The sequence below is a fragment of the Coenobita brevimanus genome, chromosome 105, assembly GCF_032717465.1.
Source record: "Coenobita brevimanus isolate Jiangsu-jjx chromosome 105, ASM3271746v2, whole genome shotgun sequence".
In the NCBI taxonomy this organism is placed as follows: Eukaryota; Metazoa; Arthropoda; class Malacostraca; order Decapoda; family Coenobitidae; genus Coenobita; species Coenobita brevimanus.
This window is the reverse complement of record NC_137058.1, coordinates 26,478,387-26,492,837: the sequence shown is the minus strand read 5'-3', so window position 1 is coordinate 26,492,837 and position 14,451 is coordinate 26,478,387. Positions and strand designations below refer to the sequence as shown.

The 14,451-nt window shown below is 41.8% G+C and overlaps 1 protein-coding gene across 2 annotated transcripts in view; it reads right to left on the bottom strand.

Annotated features, from left to right (window-relative positions):
- LOC145416290 (long-chain fatty acid transport protein 4-like) overlaps positions 1-14,451 on the bottom strand; it is a 148,038-nt gene that overhangs the window by 57,108 nt on the left and 76,479 nt on the right. Inside the window, exons 8-9 of one of the 2 annotated variants that reach the window (XM_080285288.1) lie at positions 2,362-2,385; positions 497-571 (exon numbers count right to left, since the gene is read on the bottom strand). In XM_080285288.1, the coding sequence (XP_080141414.1) occupies positions 497-571; positions 2,362-2,385 (99 nt within the window). The remainder of the gene's footprint in view (positions 1-496; positions 572-2,361; positions 2,386-14,451) is intronic. The other variant, XM_080285289.1, reaches the window with a different exon arrangement.

Genomic DNA, 14,451 nt, shown 5'->3' with positions numbered 1-14,451 from the left:
ATGATGTAGGAATATAGCCAGGCTGACTGATCTACCTGCAAGTTACAGACCATACAGTCTTTTAATGTTGACCTCCCAAAAGCATGACAGTACTGACCCACCAAAATGGAGGAGTGTTGATCCCCCAGAAATGTGACAGTGTTGACCTCCAGAAAGTAAAACAGCACTGACCCTAGAGTGTGTTTTAACCCTGCAAAAATATGTAACAGTGCTGAATCCCACAAAAATGTGACAGTGCTGGCCCCCTAAAAGTGTGATAGTACTAATGGTCATACAATAAAAACTAGGTGCACAAAGATGCAAGCAACCTCCAAGTGTTGATGTTCATTTAAGGAACACCTGTAACTGTTAGATGTAGTCACTTTGCATGCTACAGTACATCAGAGCAATGATTTGAGATGTCAGACATGTTCTGTCATTATTACATTTCAGAAATTATAGTAAAAAACTGCCAGCCTTGTCACATCCACACTCTCAGACCTAGTTCTAACCTTACCTTATGCTGGGTTTCCTCTGGCTTCTCAGGCAGGTTGAGGAGGTAGCGGCAAATCTCACCGATATACTGTCCAACCTGAGAAGCATTGTCAACACATGTACAAATCAATGACATATACCACACAGTAAAAGAAATCTTATATTTTACCATCATCATCATCATGTTAACATTAACAGCATACAGTACATGATATAAAAATCTCTGACTACTTCATTATCATCATCATCACCATCTCCTTTCACACCTAAAGATGGGGTGAGGTAGGGTCCAGAGAGTTCAAAAAACCTTGACAGAATGAAAATGAACCAAAATTTACTCAACTGAATAGTTCACATGTTCATAAGCTCACCATTCAAGTCCCTGGAATTATTAATCCACCCCACAGGCATATACATGACATTTATGCATTCCAAACCACTCTGAGAGCCACCATTACTCACAAAACAGTTTGTTACCTTTCTTATCTTCTATTATTGTTCCATATACCATTGTCACAACACATATTACTCTTATTCAGGGATAACTTTTGCATTCACTCGTACTGTTTATACAGGCGCCAACATGATTGCATGTGTTGTTGGCCTTGGTCACCCAGATGCAGCTATCCACACAGCTTGGTCTCTGGCAGCCTCCTTACTCAGCCCCTTATCCCTGAGGTCACACTCTACTACCTCGTCCGAGGTCTATTTTGGTCTGCCTCTAACAATCCTACCCCCAATGTTCACATTTCTTACCATCCACACCCAACTGCCATCCTCCATCCTCTCAGGTTGCCCAAACCATCTCAATCTATCCCTCCTCATCACAGCACCAATACACTCAATCCCATCCTTCCTCTCAACTCTTCAGTTGTAAACCTAGCTTCCCCAGGCTTTGCATTTGAAGAGGCACTACACATCCATTAATCATTGTTATTTCTGTGGCTGTATGTTTGAGTCTAAGAATATCCTCTTCCTTTATTGCCCAGGTCTCATTACCATTCACCAATACACTCCTAACACATGCCGCAGACAATGATCCCTTAGCACGGAGGGAGAGCCCTCTCAATCTCAGGAGAGGCAACAGCTTCCTGAACTTCATCCAACCACTCCTTACCCAGCCCCACATCCTACACATAAATCCAACCACTCCTTACCCAGCCCCACATCCTACACATAACATGTCTCTTGAATATCAAAACTTTTCCACACGCTCAAGAGACTCACCAGCTTAGTCCTTTCATGCCTGACAGTCCCTACACACTCTCCCTGACACACCGCACACACAAAATCACCATCATCACTCAGTCTACCTCTAATGCCATTACATCCTACATCTCTTATGCACCCACTTATCACAAACACTGCACAAGATTGAGTTACTTTCCACACCCTTGTGGAAAATTGCACATGCCCAAATGGGTATGGGAAGTAACTCCATCTTGTGCAATGTCTGTGATATGTGGGTACATCACTAAAGCTATTTATATTTGTGAACAATCACAGCCTTCTTTCATTCCACTGGTACAACTCGAGTAATTCTGGTCTCCTAGCTTGTTTTCCCCATCTATCAATTTGGTGCTCAAGAGGGTTACCTTCATGTGTTGATACTGCTATAACCAGGTGGCTCCACTGTCCAGCTATTCAAACATTCCTCAACTTCCTCCTTAAGCTGTGCAAGGAGGATGGTGGACTGCAGAAAAGACACTTCAACATGCAAACCACAGTTCATGTTCAGATGAGCATGGAGTCACAACAACTCTCCATCTACCTATCATCTAGTCCTTTACTGCCCCAGCTGGATTGAAGGGGTTTGGGTATATGCTACTCTGTCCACAAATAGTTAATTCCAACCTCTACACTACACACAATCATTTCTGCATACACCTCCTCAATGCCTGCCTTCTCATTCTTCAATGATTTCACAGAATTCTTCACTCCATCTACTATTATTAGACATTACATAATCTGAAAATATAGCCAATATTATGCTCTTCTGTCATTCCCACATTCATAATGCAAAATCCCAGTCTTTCATACAGTATGCCTGAAATACAAAAATGGAGAATATTTTAAAGAAAGTATGCTTCCAATGAACATTATTTAATCATCATCATCATCATCTGGAACTCCTTTCCCACCATAGGGCATACCTAAATATCTTCATTACAATGTGCTTTGTAATCTATAAATTTAAGTTCTTTAATTTTATAAACAACAATGTATGAGAAACATCAAACTTCAGTGGGCAAACAGCTAACTACAAATATCTGAAATCAAAGTACAGTACAAGAAATGTTTCCTTACCTTCAACATCAGTGAAAACTCTGAAAGCAACTAGTATACTGTATTTACAATGTGCATTAAATGTGAATACTACCTAAGATAGCATATAAATATCTTCAAAACTTCTGAGTAGACACTAAAAACTACACAAACAAGCATGCAAGGGTGAAGGACTATTGTACATAAAGCGGCACAAAGCACAAGCTGCAAGCAAATTTTCAAAATAACAAGCTCTTTGGTCAAGGGACCTTCCTAACCTAAATCAGTTTACCTGCAAAAAACTTAAAGGGTTTATACTGTTTCTAACAACTTCAGCTGGAGAGGGTTAAATCAACAGGCAGTTGTGGGAAAGAAATATATAAAAGTCACTTCTTCAGGCAAAATCTGTCAAGATGATGCTTATAATAATATCAATATAGTAAAAATCATCTGGTGGTTGCCAAAATGAAATGGAACACTTTCTCAGACGACTGGGTGCTAAAAGAGACTTTTTAAAACTTCAATCTGCAAAAATATCTCCTGTGTTGAATAAAATAATCATGGAATAGGCACAAAGAAACAAAAAAATGATGCAGTAAGAGTCCTGCACAAAGAAACAAAAAAAATGATGCAGTAAGAGTCCTAACTGACCAACTCGTGCCAAGTTCCAACAGAGAAGAAAATTCTATGGTTAATGATAATTCTTTACATTATCCAAAGTGAGGATCATAAAATCTGATAAAGGTTAACTACACTACAGAAGAGCTACCTAAATATAATCTCAGATTACCAATTCCCCATCCCTTACTCAGATTGTTATATAAAAGTAAATGAACTACATAATATGGTATCTCTTCTTAACTTTTCAGTATACTGTAATATATTTTCTACTTGTAGCCACCTTGGCAGATTAATTTAGCAGAGTACTGTATGTGAGAAATGTCATAATTCTCTTTAATGCAAAAGTGCAAACATGTTCTGAGCACTTGAGAATTCCTTTGAAAGAACTGATGTTTCTGAGAAAGAAAACTCTTTATGATTATAATCACAACAGCACTATTATTATTATGACAACATGCCTGATTCTGGCAACCACCAGATGACTTTATTTGGTTAAGAAAACACCTCACAGTGATGGGGTTAAAGAGTACAGTTCGTAAAAACACCAAAAAATGTTGCATCTAACACCTCATGACTGTAATCATGTACAGAAATAATATATAATGCACAGAGTACAGTGTATCATGCCCAGAACAACTTAAAATGATATAGTACATGTGCAGTTTGGGGCAACAGAATGAGTACAGCCATATTTTCAATAATGTGTCTTCGACTTATGAGAATCCACAAAAAAATGCAATAGGCTAGTGCTGGTCATAAACACAGCTGTCCAGGTGCTTGAGGGTGCAAAAGTTGATGTATGTGGAATAACTGAAACTAAATGGGGAGGTGAGAGTGTGAGAGAATGGGAGTATGGATGGGGTATATGTGCAGGAGTAGGTGAGAATGAGAGGGCAAAAGAAGGAGTATGTATAGTTGTGAGTAAAAGATGGAAGAAGAGCATAGGAGAGTATGGATCAGTTGGGTCAAGGATTGTGTGGGTAAGACTGAAAGCTGGGATACAAATGTGGGTGATTGTGTGTGTATGCACCAATGCAAGATCGTGCAAGCAGAAGGAGAGAAGAGTTCTGGACAAATGTGGAAGTGTGCATGGAAAAGTTTGGAAGGAATGAGAGAGTGTTTTTGATTGGTGATATGAATGGTAAAGCAAGGAATGTGAAGGTGGATGGAATAGTTGGTGAGTGGGGTGTGCCCGCTGAGATAGATGAGAATGGCAGTGCATTAGTGGACATTTGTGCTGGGAGGGGGTTGGTGATAGCCAAAACCCTCTTCAGGCACAAAATGATCCACAGGTATACATGGCGAGTGATGAGAAGGGTGGGTGGTGAACTGAATGAAAGGAAGGCAATGATTAATTATGTGTGTGTGGATGAATGGATGAGAAAATGTGTAATGGATGCAAGAGCTTATAGAGGTTGGGAGAGTGGACTTTCTGACCACTACTTGGAGGTGGCCAGAATCAAGATCCATTTACAATCGAGAAATAAAAGAAGGGAAGGACGGGAAGGAGTATTTGTAAGGAGAGTGGAAAGGTTAAAAGAGGATGAGAAAAAGGCAGAGTATAAGACATAAGTGGAGGAACGATTGGGCAAATATGAATTGGAGCAGATGGGGGACGTGGAAGGTGTGTGCAGGATATTCACAGAAGAAATATGTGCAGCATGTGATGTGATGTGTGGGATGAAGAGAAGATGGAGGAGTGTGCAAGGAACAGCGTGGTGGAATGAAGAGGTGAAACAAGCTGTGGCACAAAAGAAGAAAGCATACAATGAATGGATGAGAAACAGGGGCGTGGAAGAAGTTGAGAGGCGGAAGAGAGAGCTATATGTAAAAAGAAAGAGGTGAAAAGATTAGTAAGAGAGAGTAAGAAGAGAACGGATGAGGAATTTGGAAGGAACTTGAGTGTAAAGTGGAGGGACTGTAAGAAAATGCTCTGGAAAGAGGTGAAAAGAGTAAGACAGGGTGGAAGTGAAGTTAGCAGGGGAGTGAAAGATAAAAATGGTAGATTACTAGTGGAGAAGGGAGAAAAAGTGAGCAGATGGAGGGAACACTTTAAGGAATTGTTGAACATAGAGGATGGAAGTAATGCGAGTATAAGTGGCTGGGAGAAGGAGGGAGGTGAGAAGACAGGAAGAAATCAGTAGGATAGAAATTTTGGATGCAATGAAGAAAGTTAAATTGGGCAAAGCCCCAAGAACTGATGGAGTATGTGGTGAAATGCTGAAGCATGAGGAAGAGATAGTAGTAGAATGGATGTGGAAAATGTGCAGATTGGCCTGGGAGGAAGGCAGAGTCCCAGAGGATTGGAAGTCAGGTATAATTATTCCCTTGTATAAAGGAAAAGGGGAAAAAGAAGTGTGTGGTAATCATAGGGGCATTTGTCTTCTTAGTATAATAGGAAAAGTGTATGGTAAGATACTTACTGACAGACTTAGAGAAAGAACAGAGGAATTTGTTGGAAAAGAACAGGGAGACTTTAGGAAGGGAAGAGGTTGCGTAGATCAGATATTCATTCTTAGATCTTTAGTGGAAAAGTTTCTTCAGAAGGGAAAGAAGTTGTAAGCGGCTTTCGTGGATTTGGTGAAAGCATATGACAGGGTGGATAGACAAGGATTGTGGAAAGTATTAAGAATATATGGAGTAGATGGGAAGTTGTTGAATGCTGTGAAGAGTATGTATGATGGTGCTAAGGCTGCAGTGCGTGTGGATGATGAACTGAGTGAATTTTTCTCTTTGAAGGTTGGGTTGAAACAGGGATGTGTCATGTCTCCATGGTTGTTCACTCTGTACATGGATGGGGTAATAAAAGAGGTACAAGGTAGGGCAGTGGATGCTGGAGTGGCCCTGGTGAGAGAGGATAGTGTTTGGAAACTCCCTGTACTGTTGTTTGCAGATGATACTGTGTTGTTGAATGAAGATGAAGGAGAGCTGCAAGGCTTGGTGGATAAGTTTGGGAGAGTGTGTAAGAAACGAAATCTAAAGGTGAATGTAGGGAAGAGTAAAGTGATGGTCTTTGAGAGAGGTGAAGTCAGTGAATGTACAGCGAGGTTGGATGGTGAGGAAATGGAAAATGTGAGTACGTTTAAGTACTTGGGTAGTGTGATGAGTAAGGATGGAAGTTTGGAGGATGAAGTGCATGAAAGGGTACAGGAGGGAAGAAAGGTTGCTGGTTCCTTGAAAGCAGTGATAAGAAGCAGGGTAGTGAGCATGGAAGTGAAAAAGTTACTACATGACAGTATTGTGATACCAACTCTAACGTATGGAAGTGAAGCTTGGATGTTGCTGGAAAGACACAAGTCAAGAGTGAGAGTGGTGGAAATGAGTTATTTAAGAGGAGCCTGTGGAAGGACACAAGTCAAGAGTGAGAGCGGTGGAAATAAGTTATTTAAGAGGAGCCTGTGGAGTCACATGGAGAGACAGGCTGACGAATGAGGATATAAAGAAGCGTTGTGGTGTGGATGTGGATGTAATAGGAAGCATTAGGAGGAATACACTGAGGTGGTTTGGCTACGTGGAGAGGATGGAGGGTAAAAGACTGACGAAGAGAGTGTATGTGAGTGAGGTGGAGGGGGGAAGAGGGAAGGGGAGGCTGAGGATGAGATGGAGGGATGGGGTGGAGAGGTATATGAGAGAGGGGGGTGTGAGTTGGAAGCAGGGCAGTGAAATGGCGGGGGACAGGGCGACGTGGAGGCGATTTATTTGTGGCCACCACGAACGGGATTGAGGAGTCTGGCAATAGATAGATAGAAAATAAAGGCTTTGGCAAAACCAATCATTCCTTCCTACTCAGTCAGCAGGTTGTGCAGGCAGGTAATGAGAAGTAAAGAATGTCCATCACCACTCGTGTTGTGCAAAGGACAGTGGAAGTGACAGGTACTGTCTTGATACAGTCAGTGAAAGAAAATGTGTGTGTTATAAGTGAAATGTGCTTTTAAGAATTTATAATGAAATTCTTATAAACTTTCAAAATCCTCATTCATTATCCTGTACCTGGTAAGGTGACACCATGATCTGTAGTCACCTTTTCTATGGACCATTCTAGTATATACACTTAAAGAGAGAAGTTCTTGCATATACTGTACAGCCTTCTGAACAGCTTGTGGGAAGCTCTTGATGTCACCTATGTTGAGGCCATTTAAGTGGGCTACAAGCCTGGTCTCATACAACATGATGATCACAAATAACAGACTAATTTACAGGGCTTGAATAAGTGCAAAAGGAAGTTTATCATTATTTCTCTGTAATAACATCATACTGTGAAGCAGTCTCATCTAAGTGGGGCCTGAACCCACCTTGCTACCATATATGGTGTACTGTACAACTGTTTCCCTCACTAATTTTCATGTTCTCTACCTTAACCGTACCACGCAATAAAGGCCAACTGTATGTGATTACGCTGCAGTACAGTATATACAGTACCTTCTTCTTTTCCTGCTCAACTAAAATTTGTTTTTGTCACCATCCTTTACGATACCACGATTACCCTTGGAGAATACATTTACTGTACTGTATAAGTTTTGCACTGCCACAAAATCAAGTTGTCTCTGTGTAGAGGTCACCGAGGCACTTTTCATTATGTTTTATCAGAGCAGAGGAGAGCCATTCTTCCTCCCCATGGCTCACACTCTGTGGTAATGCTAGCCTTGGGGATTTACAATGAGGTTCAGGTAAGGTCTACCACTGAGCCAGGCCTTGGGCCAACATACAGATCTTTCGTTCATATTCCTGTGAGCTTATAGGGCCTTCTAGCACTCTTCCTTACCAGCTTATTCCTACACATGACACATTATTTTTCTTTTATATGTTATTTTTGCAAAGTAACTTGTGCCCATATTCAGAAGACATAAACAGCATACAAGAAAACAATGATGTGTAGCATGCCAAATAAATCACTATGAAAGAGATGTAATAAAACTCTCTGAGATGACGAGTATATGACCCTGGGTGTAAGCTCACAACCGAATAGTACTGAATGATGATTCTGAAGGTTTATGGAAAATGTCACAACTGAAAAAGCACTACCATTTAGCTCTGTGCATGAAATGATAATGTGTGTACCCTAAAGATGAGGCTCATGCACTCCTCACATATATACTAGTATCTACCTATCACAACCTAACTTCTTGCAAATCTACTGGTATCTATCTATCTATCTTGATCACACTCCTCACATACCTACCTGAATCTACCTATTTCACTGGTGTTTTGTCCACTCCTGGGAACTCCCATACCAGAGGTTTTAAGGCTGCTCTGTCCTTATACATCACTTTTACTTAATCCTTTCCTAATTCTTTTACTCTTATATTCGTTTTGTTTCGTTTTTAAAGGCTCCAACATGCTTGAATGTGTCGCCCTTGGTCACCTAATGGCGGCTCTCCACACTGCACGATCCATTGCAGCCTCCCTGTTCAGTCCCTTAACCCTAAGGTCACACTTAATGACCTCGTCCCATGTCTTTCTCGGTCTACCCCTCATAACCCCATCCCCAATATTAACACTTCTCACCTTCCTCACCCAATTATCATCCCCCATCCTCTCCACATGTCCAAACCACCTCAATCTACCTCTCCTCATCACAACACCAATACACTCCAGTCCCATCCTACCTCTCAACTCTTACATTGTAAACCCAGCCCCTCCAGGCCTTGGACGCAGGGACGTACTGCACATCCACCTAATCATTGTCATTTCTGTACGTCTGAGCCGGTGAATATCTTCCTCCTTCACTGCCCAGGTCTCACTGCCATACAGCATTACACTCCTAACACATGCTGCATACAAAGACCCCTTAGCACGTAGGGAGAGCCCTCTCAATGTCAGGAGAGGCAAGAGCTCCCTGAACTTCTTCCAACCACTTCTCACCCTAGCCACAGAGCTAGCTCCAGCCCCACCTCCAGCACATAACATGTCTCCCAAATAACAAAACTCTTCCACACACTGAAGAGATTCACCAGCAAGTTCAATCCTATCACACCTGACAAACTCCACCTGCTCACCCCGGCACGCTGTACACATAAAATCAGCATTATCTCGCAGTCTACCTCTGATACCACTACATCTCTTATGCACCCATTTATCACACACACCATAAAAGCTATTCTGGCATGGAAGTGAATGGATGGGGGAGGATCCATCAGTATTTCTTGCTTATTTTTACTTAATCACTTTCACTGGTCCAAAGACACTGTTACAGATGTGAGTGTTGATACACTTCAAATGATAAATAATGAACCAACGAACAATGACTTTCAAAACACAGTAGGCAATCTTTGAGACTTCACAAAACTGTATTTCAGAGTTCTGTGTAAGTTTCAAAACTGCTTGAGTAAAAAAAAAGGAGCGATATTTCTAACCCGAAACTGCACAATAAATATTTTTCTTTAATGCATAGGGAAAGTATGCTCTTCTCTTTTCATCCTTTCACTCCAAGCTGTTGCTATGAGTTAATTTGCTTAGTCTTCCTTCAAGAAACCCACTTTCAGTATCTTGTAAAGTTAGTATCATGCTGTTATTTCCTATATGATAAAGCATTAGTACAGTAACCCCTCACTTTGACATGCTTGAGTTAGATAGTCAGTCTTTATGTGCCCATCATGACCTGCACATGGCTCATGCAGAAAATGTACATAAGACATTCTCTGCTGCTAGCAAAACAAGAGTGACAAACACTATGAACACAATTTAATGGGACAGGCAATTGCTGCTGTGGCCATTAACCCTTTCTCAGTCCACACAACTCAAGTACAGTAAGCTCTCAATTATCCAGCACAATTCTGCCAACCCCCACGCCAGATATCACAGAACACCGGATACTGCATAGTACCCCTAGTTGGCTATTCATTTGGCAATGACCTGCATAATCTGCTACGATCCATCTCGACCCTCTATCCTCAAAACCTTTCTACTATATTACCCATGCATTTAAGAATGAAATAAAACGTAAATACAGTATTGATACAGCACACATAGTACATTAATCTATCTATCTACAGCCAGACGCCATAATCCTGTGAGGGGTTGCCATTTGTCAATGAGTAAGTAGTTTTATAGGGAGGGGCACTAACCCTCCACCAACCCACTTGTTGACATGTAGGGAACAAGAATGGGTTGGTTATATAGTTACCACTCGGCACTGCAAATTATTTCCTGGCTAACGGGAAACCATTAGGCTTGTAACTCAGTGAAGAAGAGTAATAAAAAGTGACAGGAAAGATGGAAGAAATTGGAAGAGAGGAGGGCAGACACAGAAAAAAATGATAAAGGTGAAGGAAGACGTAGGGAGCTCTACATCATATGAGTGGATGATGGTCACTACCACCTACCACAAAGTGCAGTACAGTAATACAGTACACAATGTATTCACCGCGTGGGTCGCCAATGCACAAGGCATGGATAGGTCCTCAGTATACGATATCCAATGAAGAGAATGAGAGGGCAACGACTGGCTTGGTGTGTTGGGTGGGTTGCTCTCTCAATGCATTGTGATTGGCTGGCATGTGTTGTGAGGTCTGTTCATGCACCGACTGGGTCCTACGCCTGAGCCGGATGATACACATTACTGCCGAAAAATGCATAGTGCCACAGATTGGTTTCCATTTCTGAGCTGGATATTGCCTAATTTTGTCAGACATTGTTTTAACCCCCTAAAGTACACAATTTGCTCAGCAGGTCTCTCCCTCCAGCCACAAAACAGGGTTGATTTTTTTACTTTCACGAAGGTAAAAATTTTTCTTCCACATTTCAAGACTGAATTTACACACCTGAAAATGTATGTTTCAGCCAAACTGACCAAATAGTTATCGCACAATTGCCCGTCAAAGATGCAAAAAAGTTACCAATCCCCTATGGGCAAAAATAGAAAATGTACCGAAAATGCATTATTTATGGTAAATACACTCAACCCTCGGCTATCACTCCCAATTGGTCCCGCTATGGCTGCGCTGTAGCCATAACCGTGATAGCCGAACTGAAGAACTTATGGTAATAATTCTAATTGGTGCCATGACCTCAATATTTACCCCTAAGATACCCTTTTTGTACCACATATTAACATATAATAGTCTAAAAATGGGCATGTTTTATGATGTGATCATGATTCTTATACATACCCCTCACAGTTGATTCACTGATGTTATATTTCTTCCCCACACGCCGCTTGGTCTCACCATTGTTTCACATTTCCAGTTTATCTGCATAACTTAGGTTCTTCCTCTTCTTTATTTCCCCACCAGGTGCCGCAGCATTACGCTGGGCAATGGTAGGGGGACGGGGAGGGGGTACGTTGGCCATGGACATATCATAAAAAAGGTTATTTTTCTCGCTATCACTGTTCACGGTCTGAGGGCTAATATGTGTGTTAAAAAACTGAATAGTGAAGACTGTAACTTACTTTTTCCAGCTTTAGGCAACTTGAAGAATTGTAAACTTGTAACATACAGTGATGCCTCTCATCACTCGTTAACCAGACTTCTAGTCATCACTCGCTGACAGGTTACGAGGGTTAATCGACTCTATGCTCACAACCACGCTCTGCTACAAATTGTTAAACAGTAGATCTAGTAAGCATAGAGGATAAGCAGACTCATGTAGACTACAGGAACTCTTCATTCAAGCGACTGCCCATACGGCCAGCCTCACGCCTTGCCCTCCATCCTTGCTCTGTATACATCACTGAATCAAAACAAAAGCGCACTGACAATCGCCGAATATATAAAAATACAAACATAAAGTAACTATTATTGTTAATCAATATTTAACAAGGGCGTGCACTGGAATGGTTTGGCGGGCAGGAGACTTGGTTGGGAGGCCAACCAGTGCTCGGCTGGCACTGCCGTCACACGACCAATCAAGGAGTGAAGGTTTTGTTGGCTGGGCGGAGCACCGGAGCCCGGCCATTTCGAAATTTTTGAACATTTCCGGAGCGCAATAGCAGGCATTTAGTACGTGATAAAGGTATTTGGGTAGTTTTTTATATAGGCGTGATAGCGAGATACACTATAGCAGAACCCGTGATAGCTGAGGGTTGATTGTAATTATATATACAGTACATAACTAATGTCAATGTGAAGTTGGTAGGACAAGATGTCAGTGTGGCATACGCCCACAGCAACAAAACAAGCCAGGTAAAAAGTAGAGGTGGAATGTGTATGGCTGGAAGGGGGAGGAGGGAAAGGGAGGAGGGAGAGGGGAGAAGAGTTGCTATGCACATACACCGCTGTAGGGGATATGTTGGGGTATGGTTGGTTGGGAGGGGACAATGTGGAGATGATGCAGTGGGGTTAAGCAAGGCAAAATGACGGTGGTGGAGGGGGGGTTCCTTCTCCCCCATCTTAGGGGGCCAATCATGCCATACCACCCCAAACACTCTAGCTCTCATTGGTCTGATCCCATATACGTCACCAAAGGGGCGGAGTTACCTTCCCCCAGTTTTCTTTGTGCCTTTAGCAATCGTGCGGGATAGGCTGGCGTGTCAAATTACACAAAAGCACGATTGTGCGGCATCGGTCTTTAGGGGTTAATAAAGCTGAGCTAAAAGTGCCGGACTAAAGCTGAGCTAAAAGTGCGATAGGCTGGATATTGTGACGACGGATAACCGAGAGATTACTGCATCCTATTCTAGCTAATGCCAGATGATTTTACTCAGCCAAGAGTTAGTCACAGGAGCCTGAGTGTATTTAGTGGTTTACTGATGTGGTTGTGCCCAAAGCTGAGTCATAATGTCCCTCAAACAACCTATCTTCCCATCCAATGTTGACTTCTGATAACTGCTGCTGCAAACCAGCTGCCATCATGCAGTGAAAGGTATTTTCTTGCCAAAAAATACCATTGCAGTTCCAAACTCTTGACTTGGAATTCATATACCACCGCTGTATGTATATTTTATCTCAACAGTAAGGCACCAGGTTTCGCTGCATCCAGATTGGCAAAATCGCACTTTGGCAGCAGCCATCAAATATTCCTGAGACTGCACATTCACGACTAAAAAACGCACTTTTGTGCCCTCCAACAGCACAGGTTTCGAATTCTTGTCACAGCGACCCCAGAGCCAACAGTCAGTTTCGGCCTGTATCCTACACATGTTCAGTGTATCATCAAGTTGAGTGTTACACTCTCGTGTTATTGATTAGTAACTGTTGGAAATGTCATCTTTTGCTTCAAGTGGACCCGGAGGTTGACTGGGTGATAGTGGAAATGGTGTAAGAAGGCGTGAACCTGGAACAGCAGGTGGCAAAGGAAGGGCCAAGCATGGCTAACACATGGGGGTGAAAAAACACATGCATGATGACGAGTTTTAATGTTTTATTATTAATAAAAAGTTATTTTATGATTTAATGTGTTAATAGCAACATTTCAGATAACTTTAGGTCATAATTAAAGTAGGGGGTGAGTTTTCTTACGGGCCTCGTCCCTATTAGCTTATTTCCCTTAAGGTCAATGCCCCACCTATGTTAGCACTTTTCACGGTTCCTACTTGGAACGAACCCTGGTGCCTTACTGTAAAGGCATTCAGGTAACATATCATTGGTGTAGCAAGAATATAAAAATTTTTCTAAATGGTGTGGGGAGGTGGAGGCCAGCTTTGGAATTTAGGGATGGAAGTTGGGGACTGCTTTGGAATTTTGAGATGGAAGTTGTGGACAGCTCTGGAATTTTGAGATGGAGAATTTGGGACAGCTTTCAGATTTTTGGATGACATTAGCTACAAGAGTACTTAGGGTACTAATTACACACATTTCTGTAATGTATGCAAAGCAGGTACATTAACTGCCATAGCAAGGGGTCACTGTACAGAACATATGGATGCACATTTCATAACTAAGTACTGTAATGTAATCTGAGGGTTTGCAAGACTTCTCATCCATGACCTGTTAACAGAATTATCTTGAGCAGCATTCACTACCACTCTGAACCCAGAACACATAGTTTCACATAATCAGCAACTGCCACCACCATCTACACCACCACCATTTTATCTCAGTATTAGGACATAATTTCTTGTTATTCCTGATACCTCCTGATGCTTTCGTCTGAATTTTAGAACATCTCTTACGATGAAGGATATAAATAATAATGACTCTCCATTGACTTCTT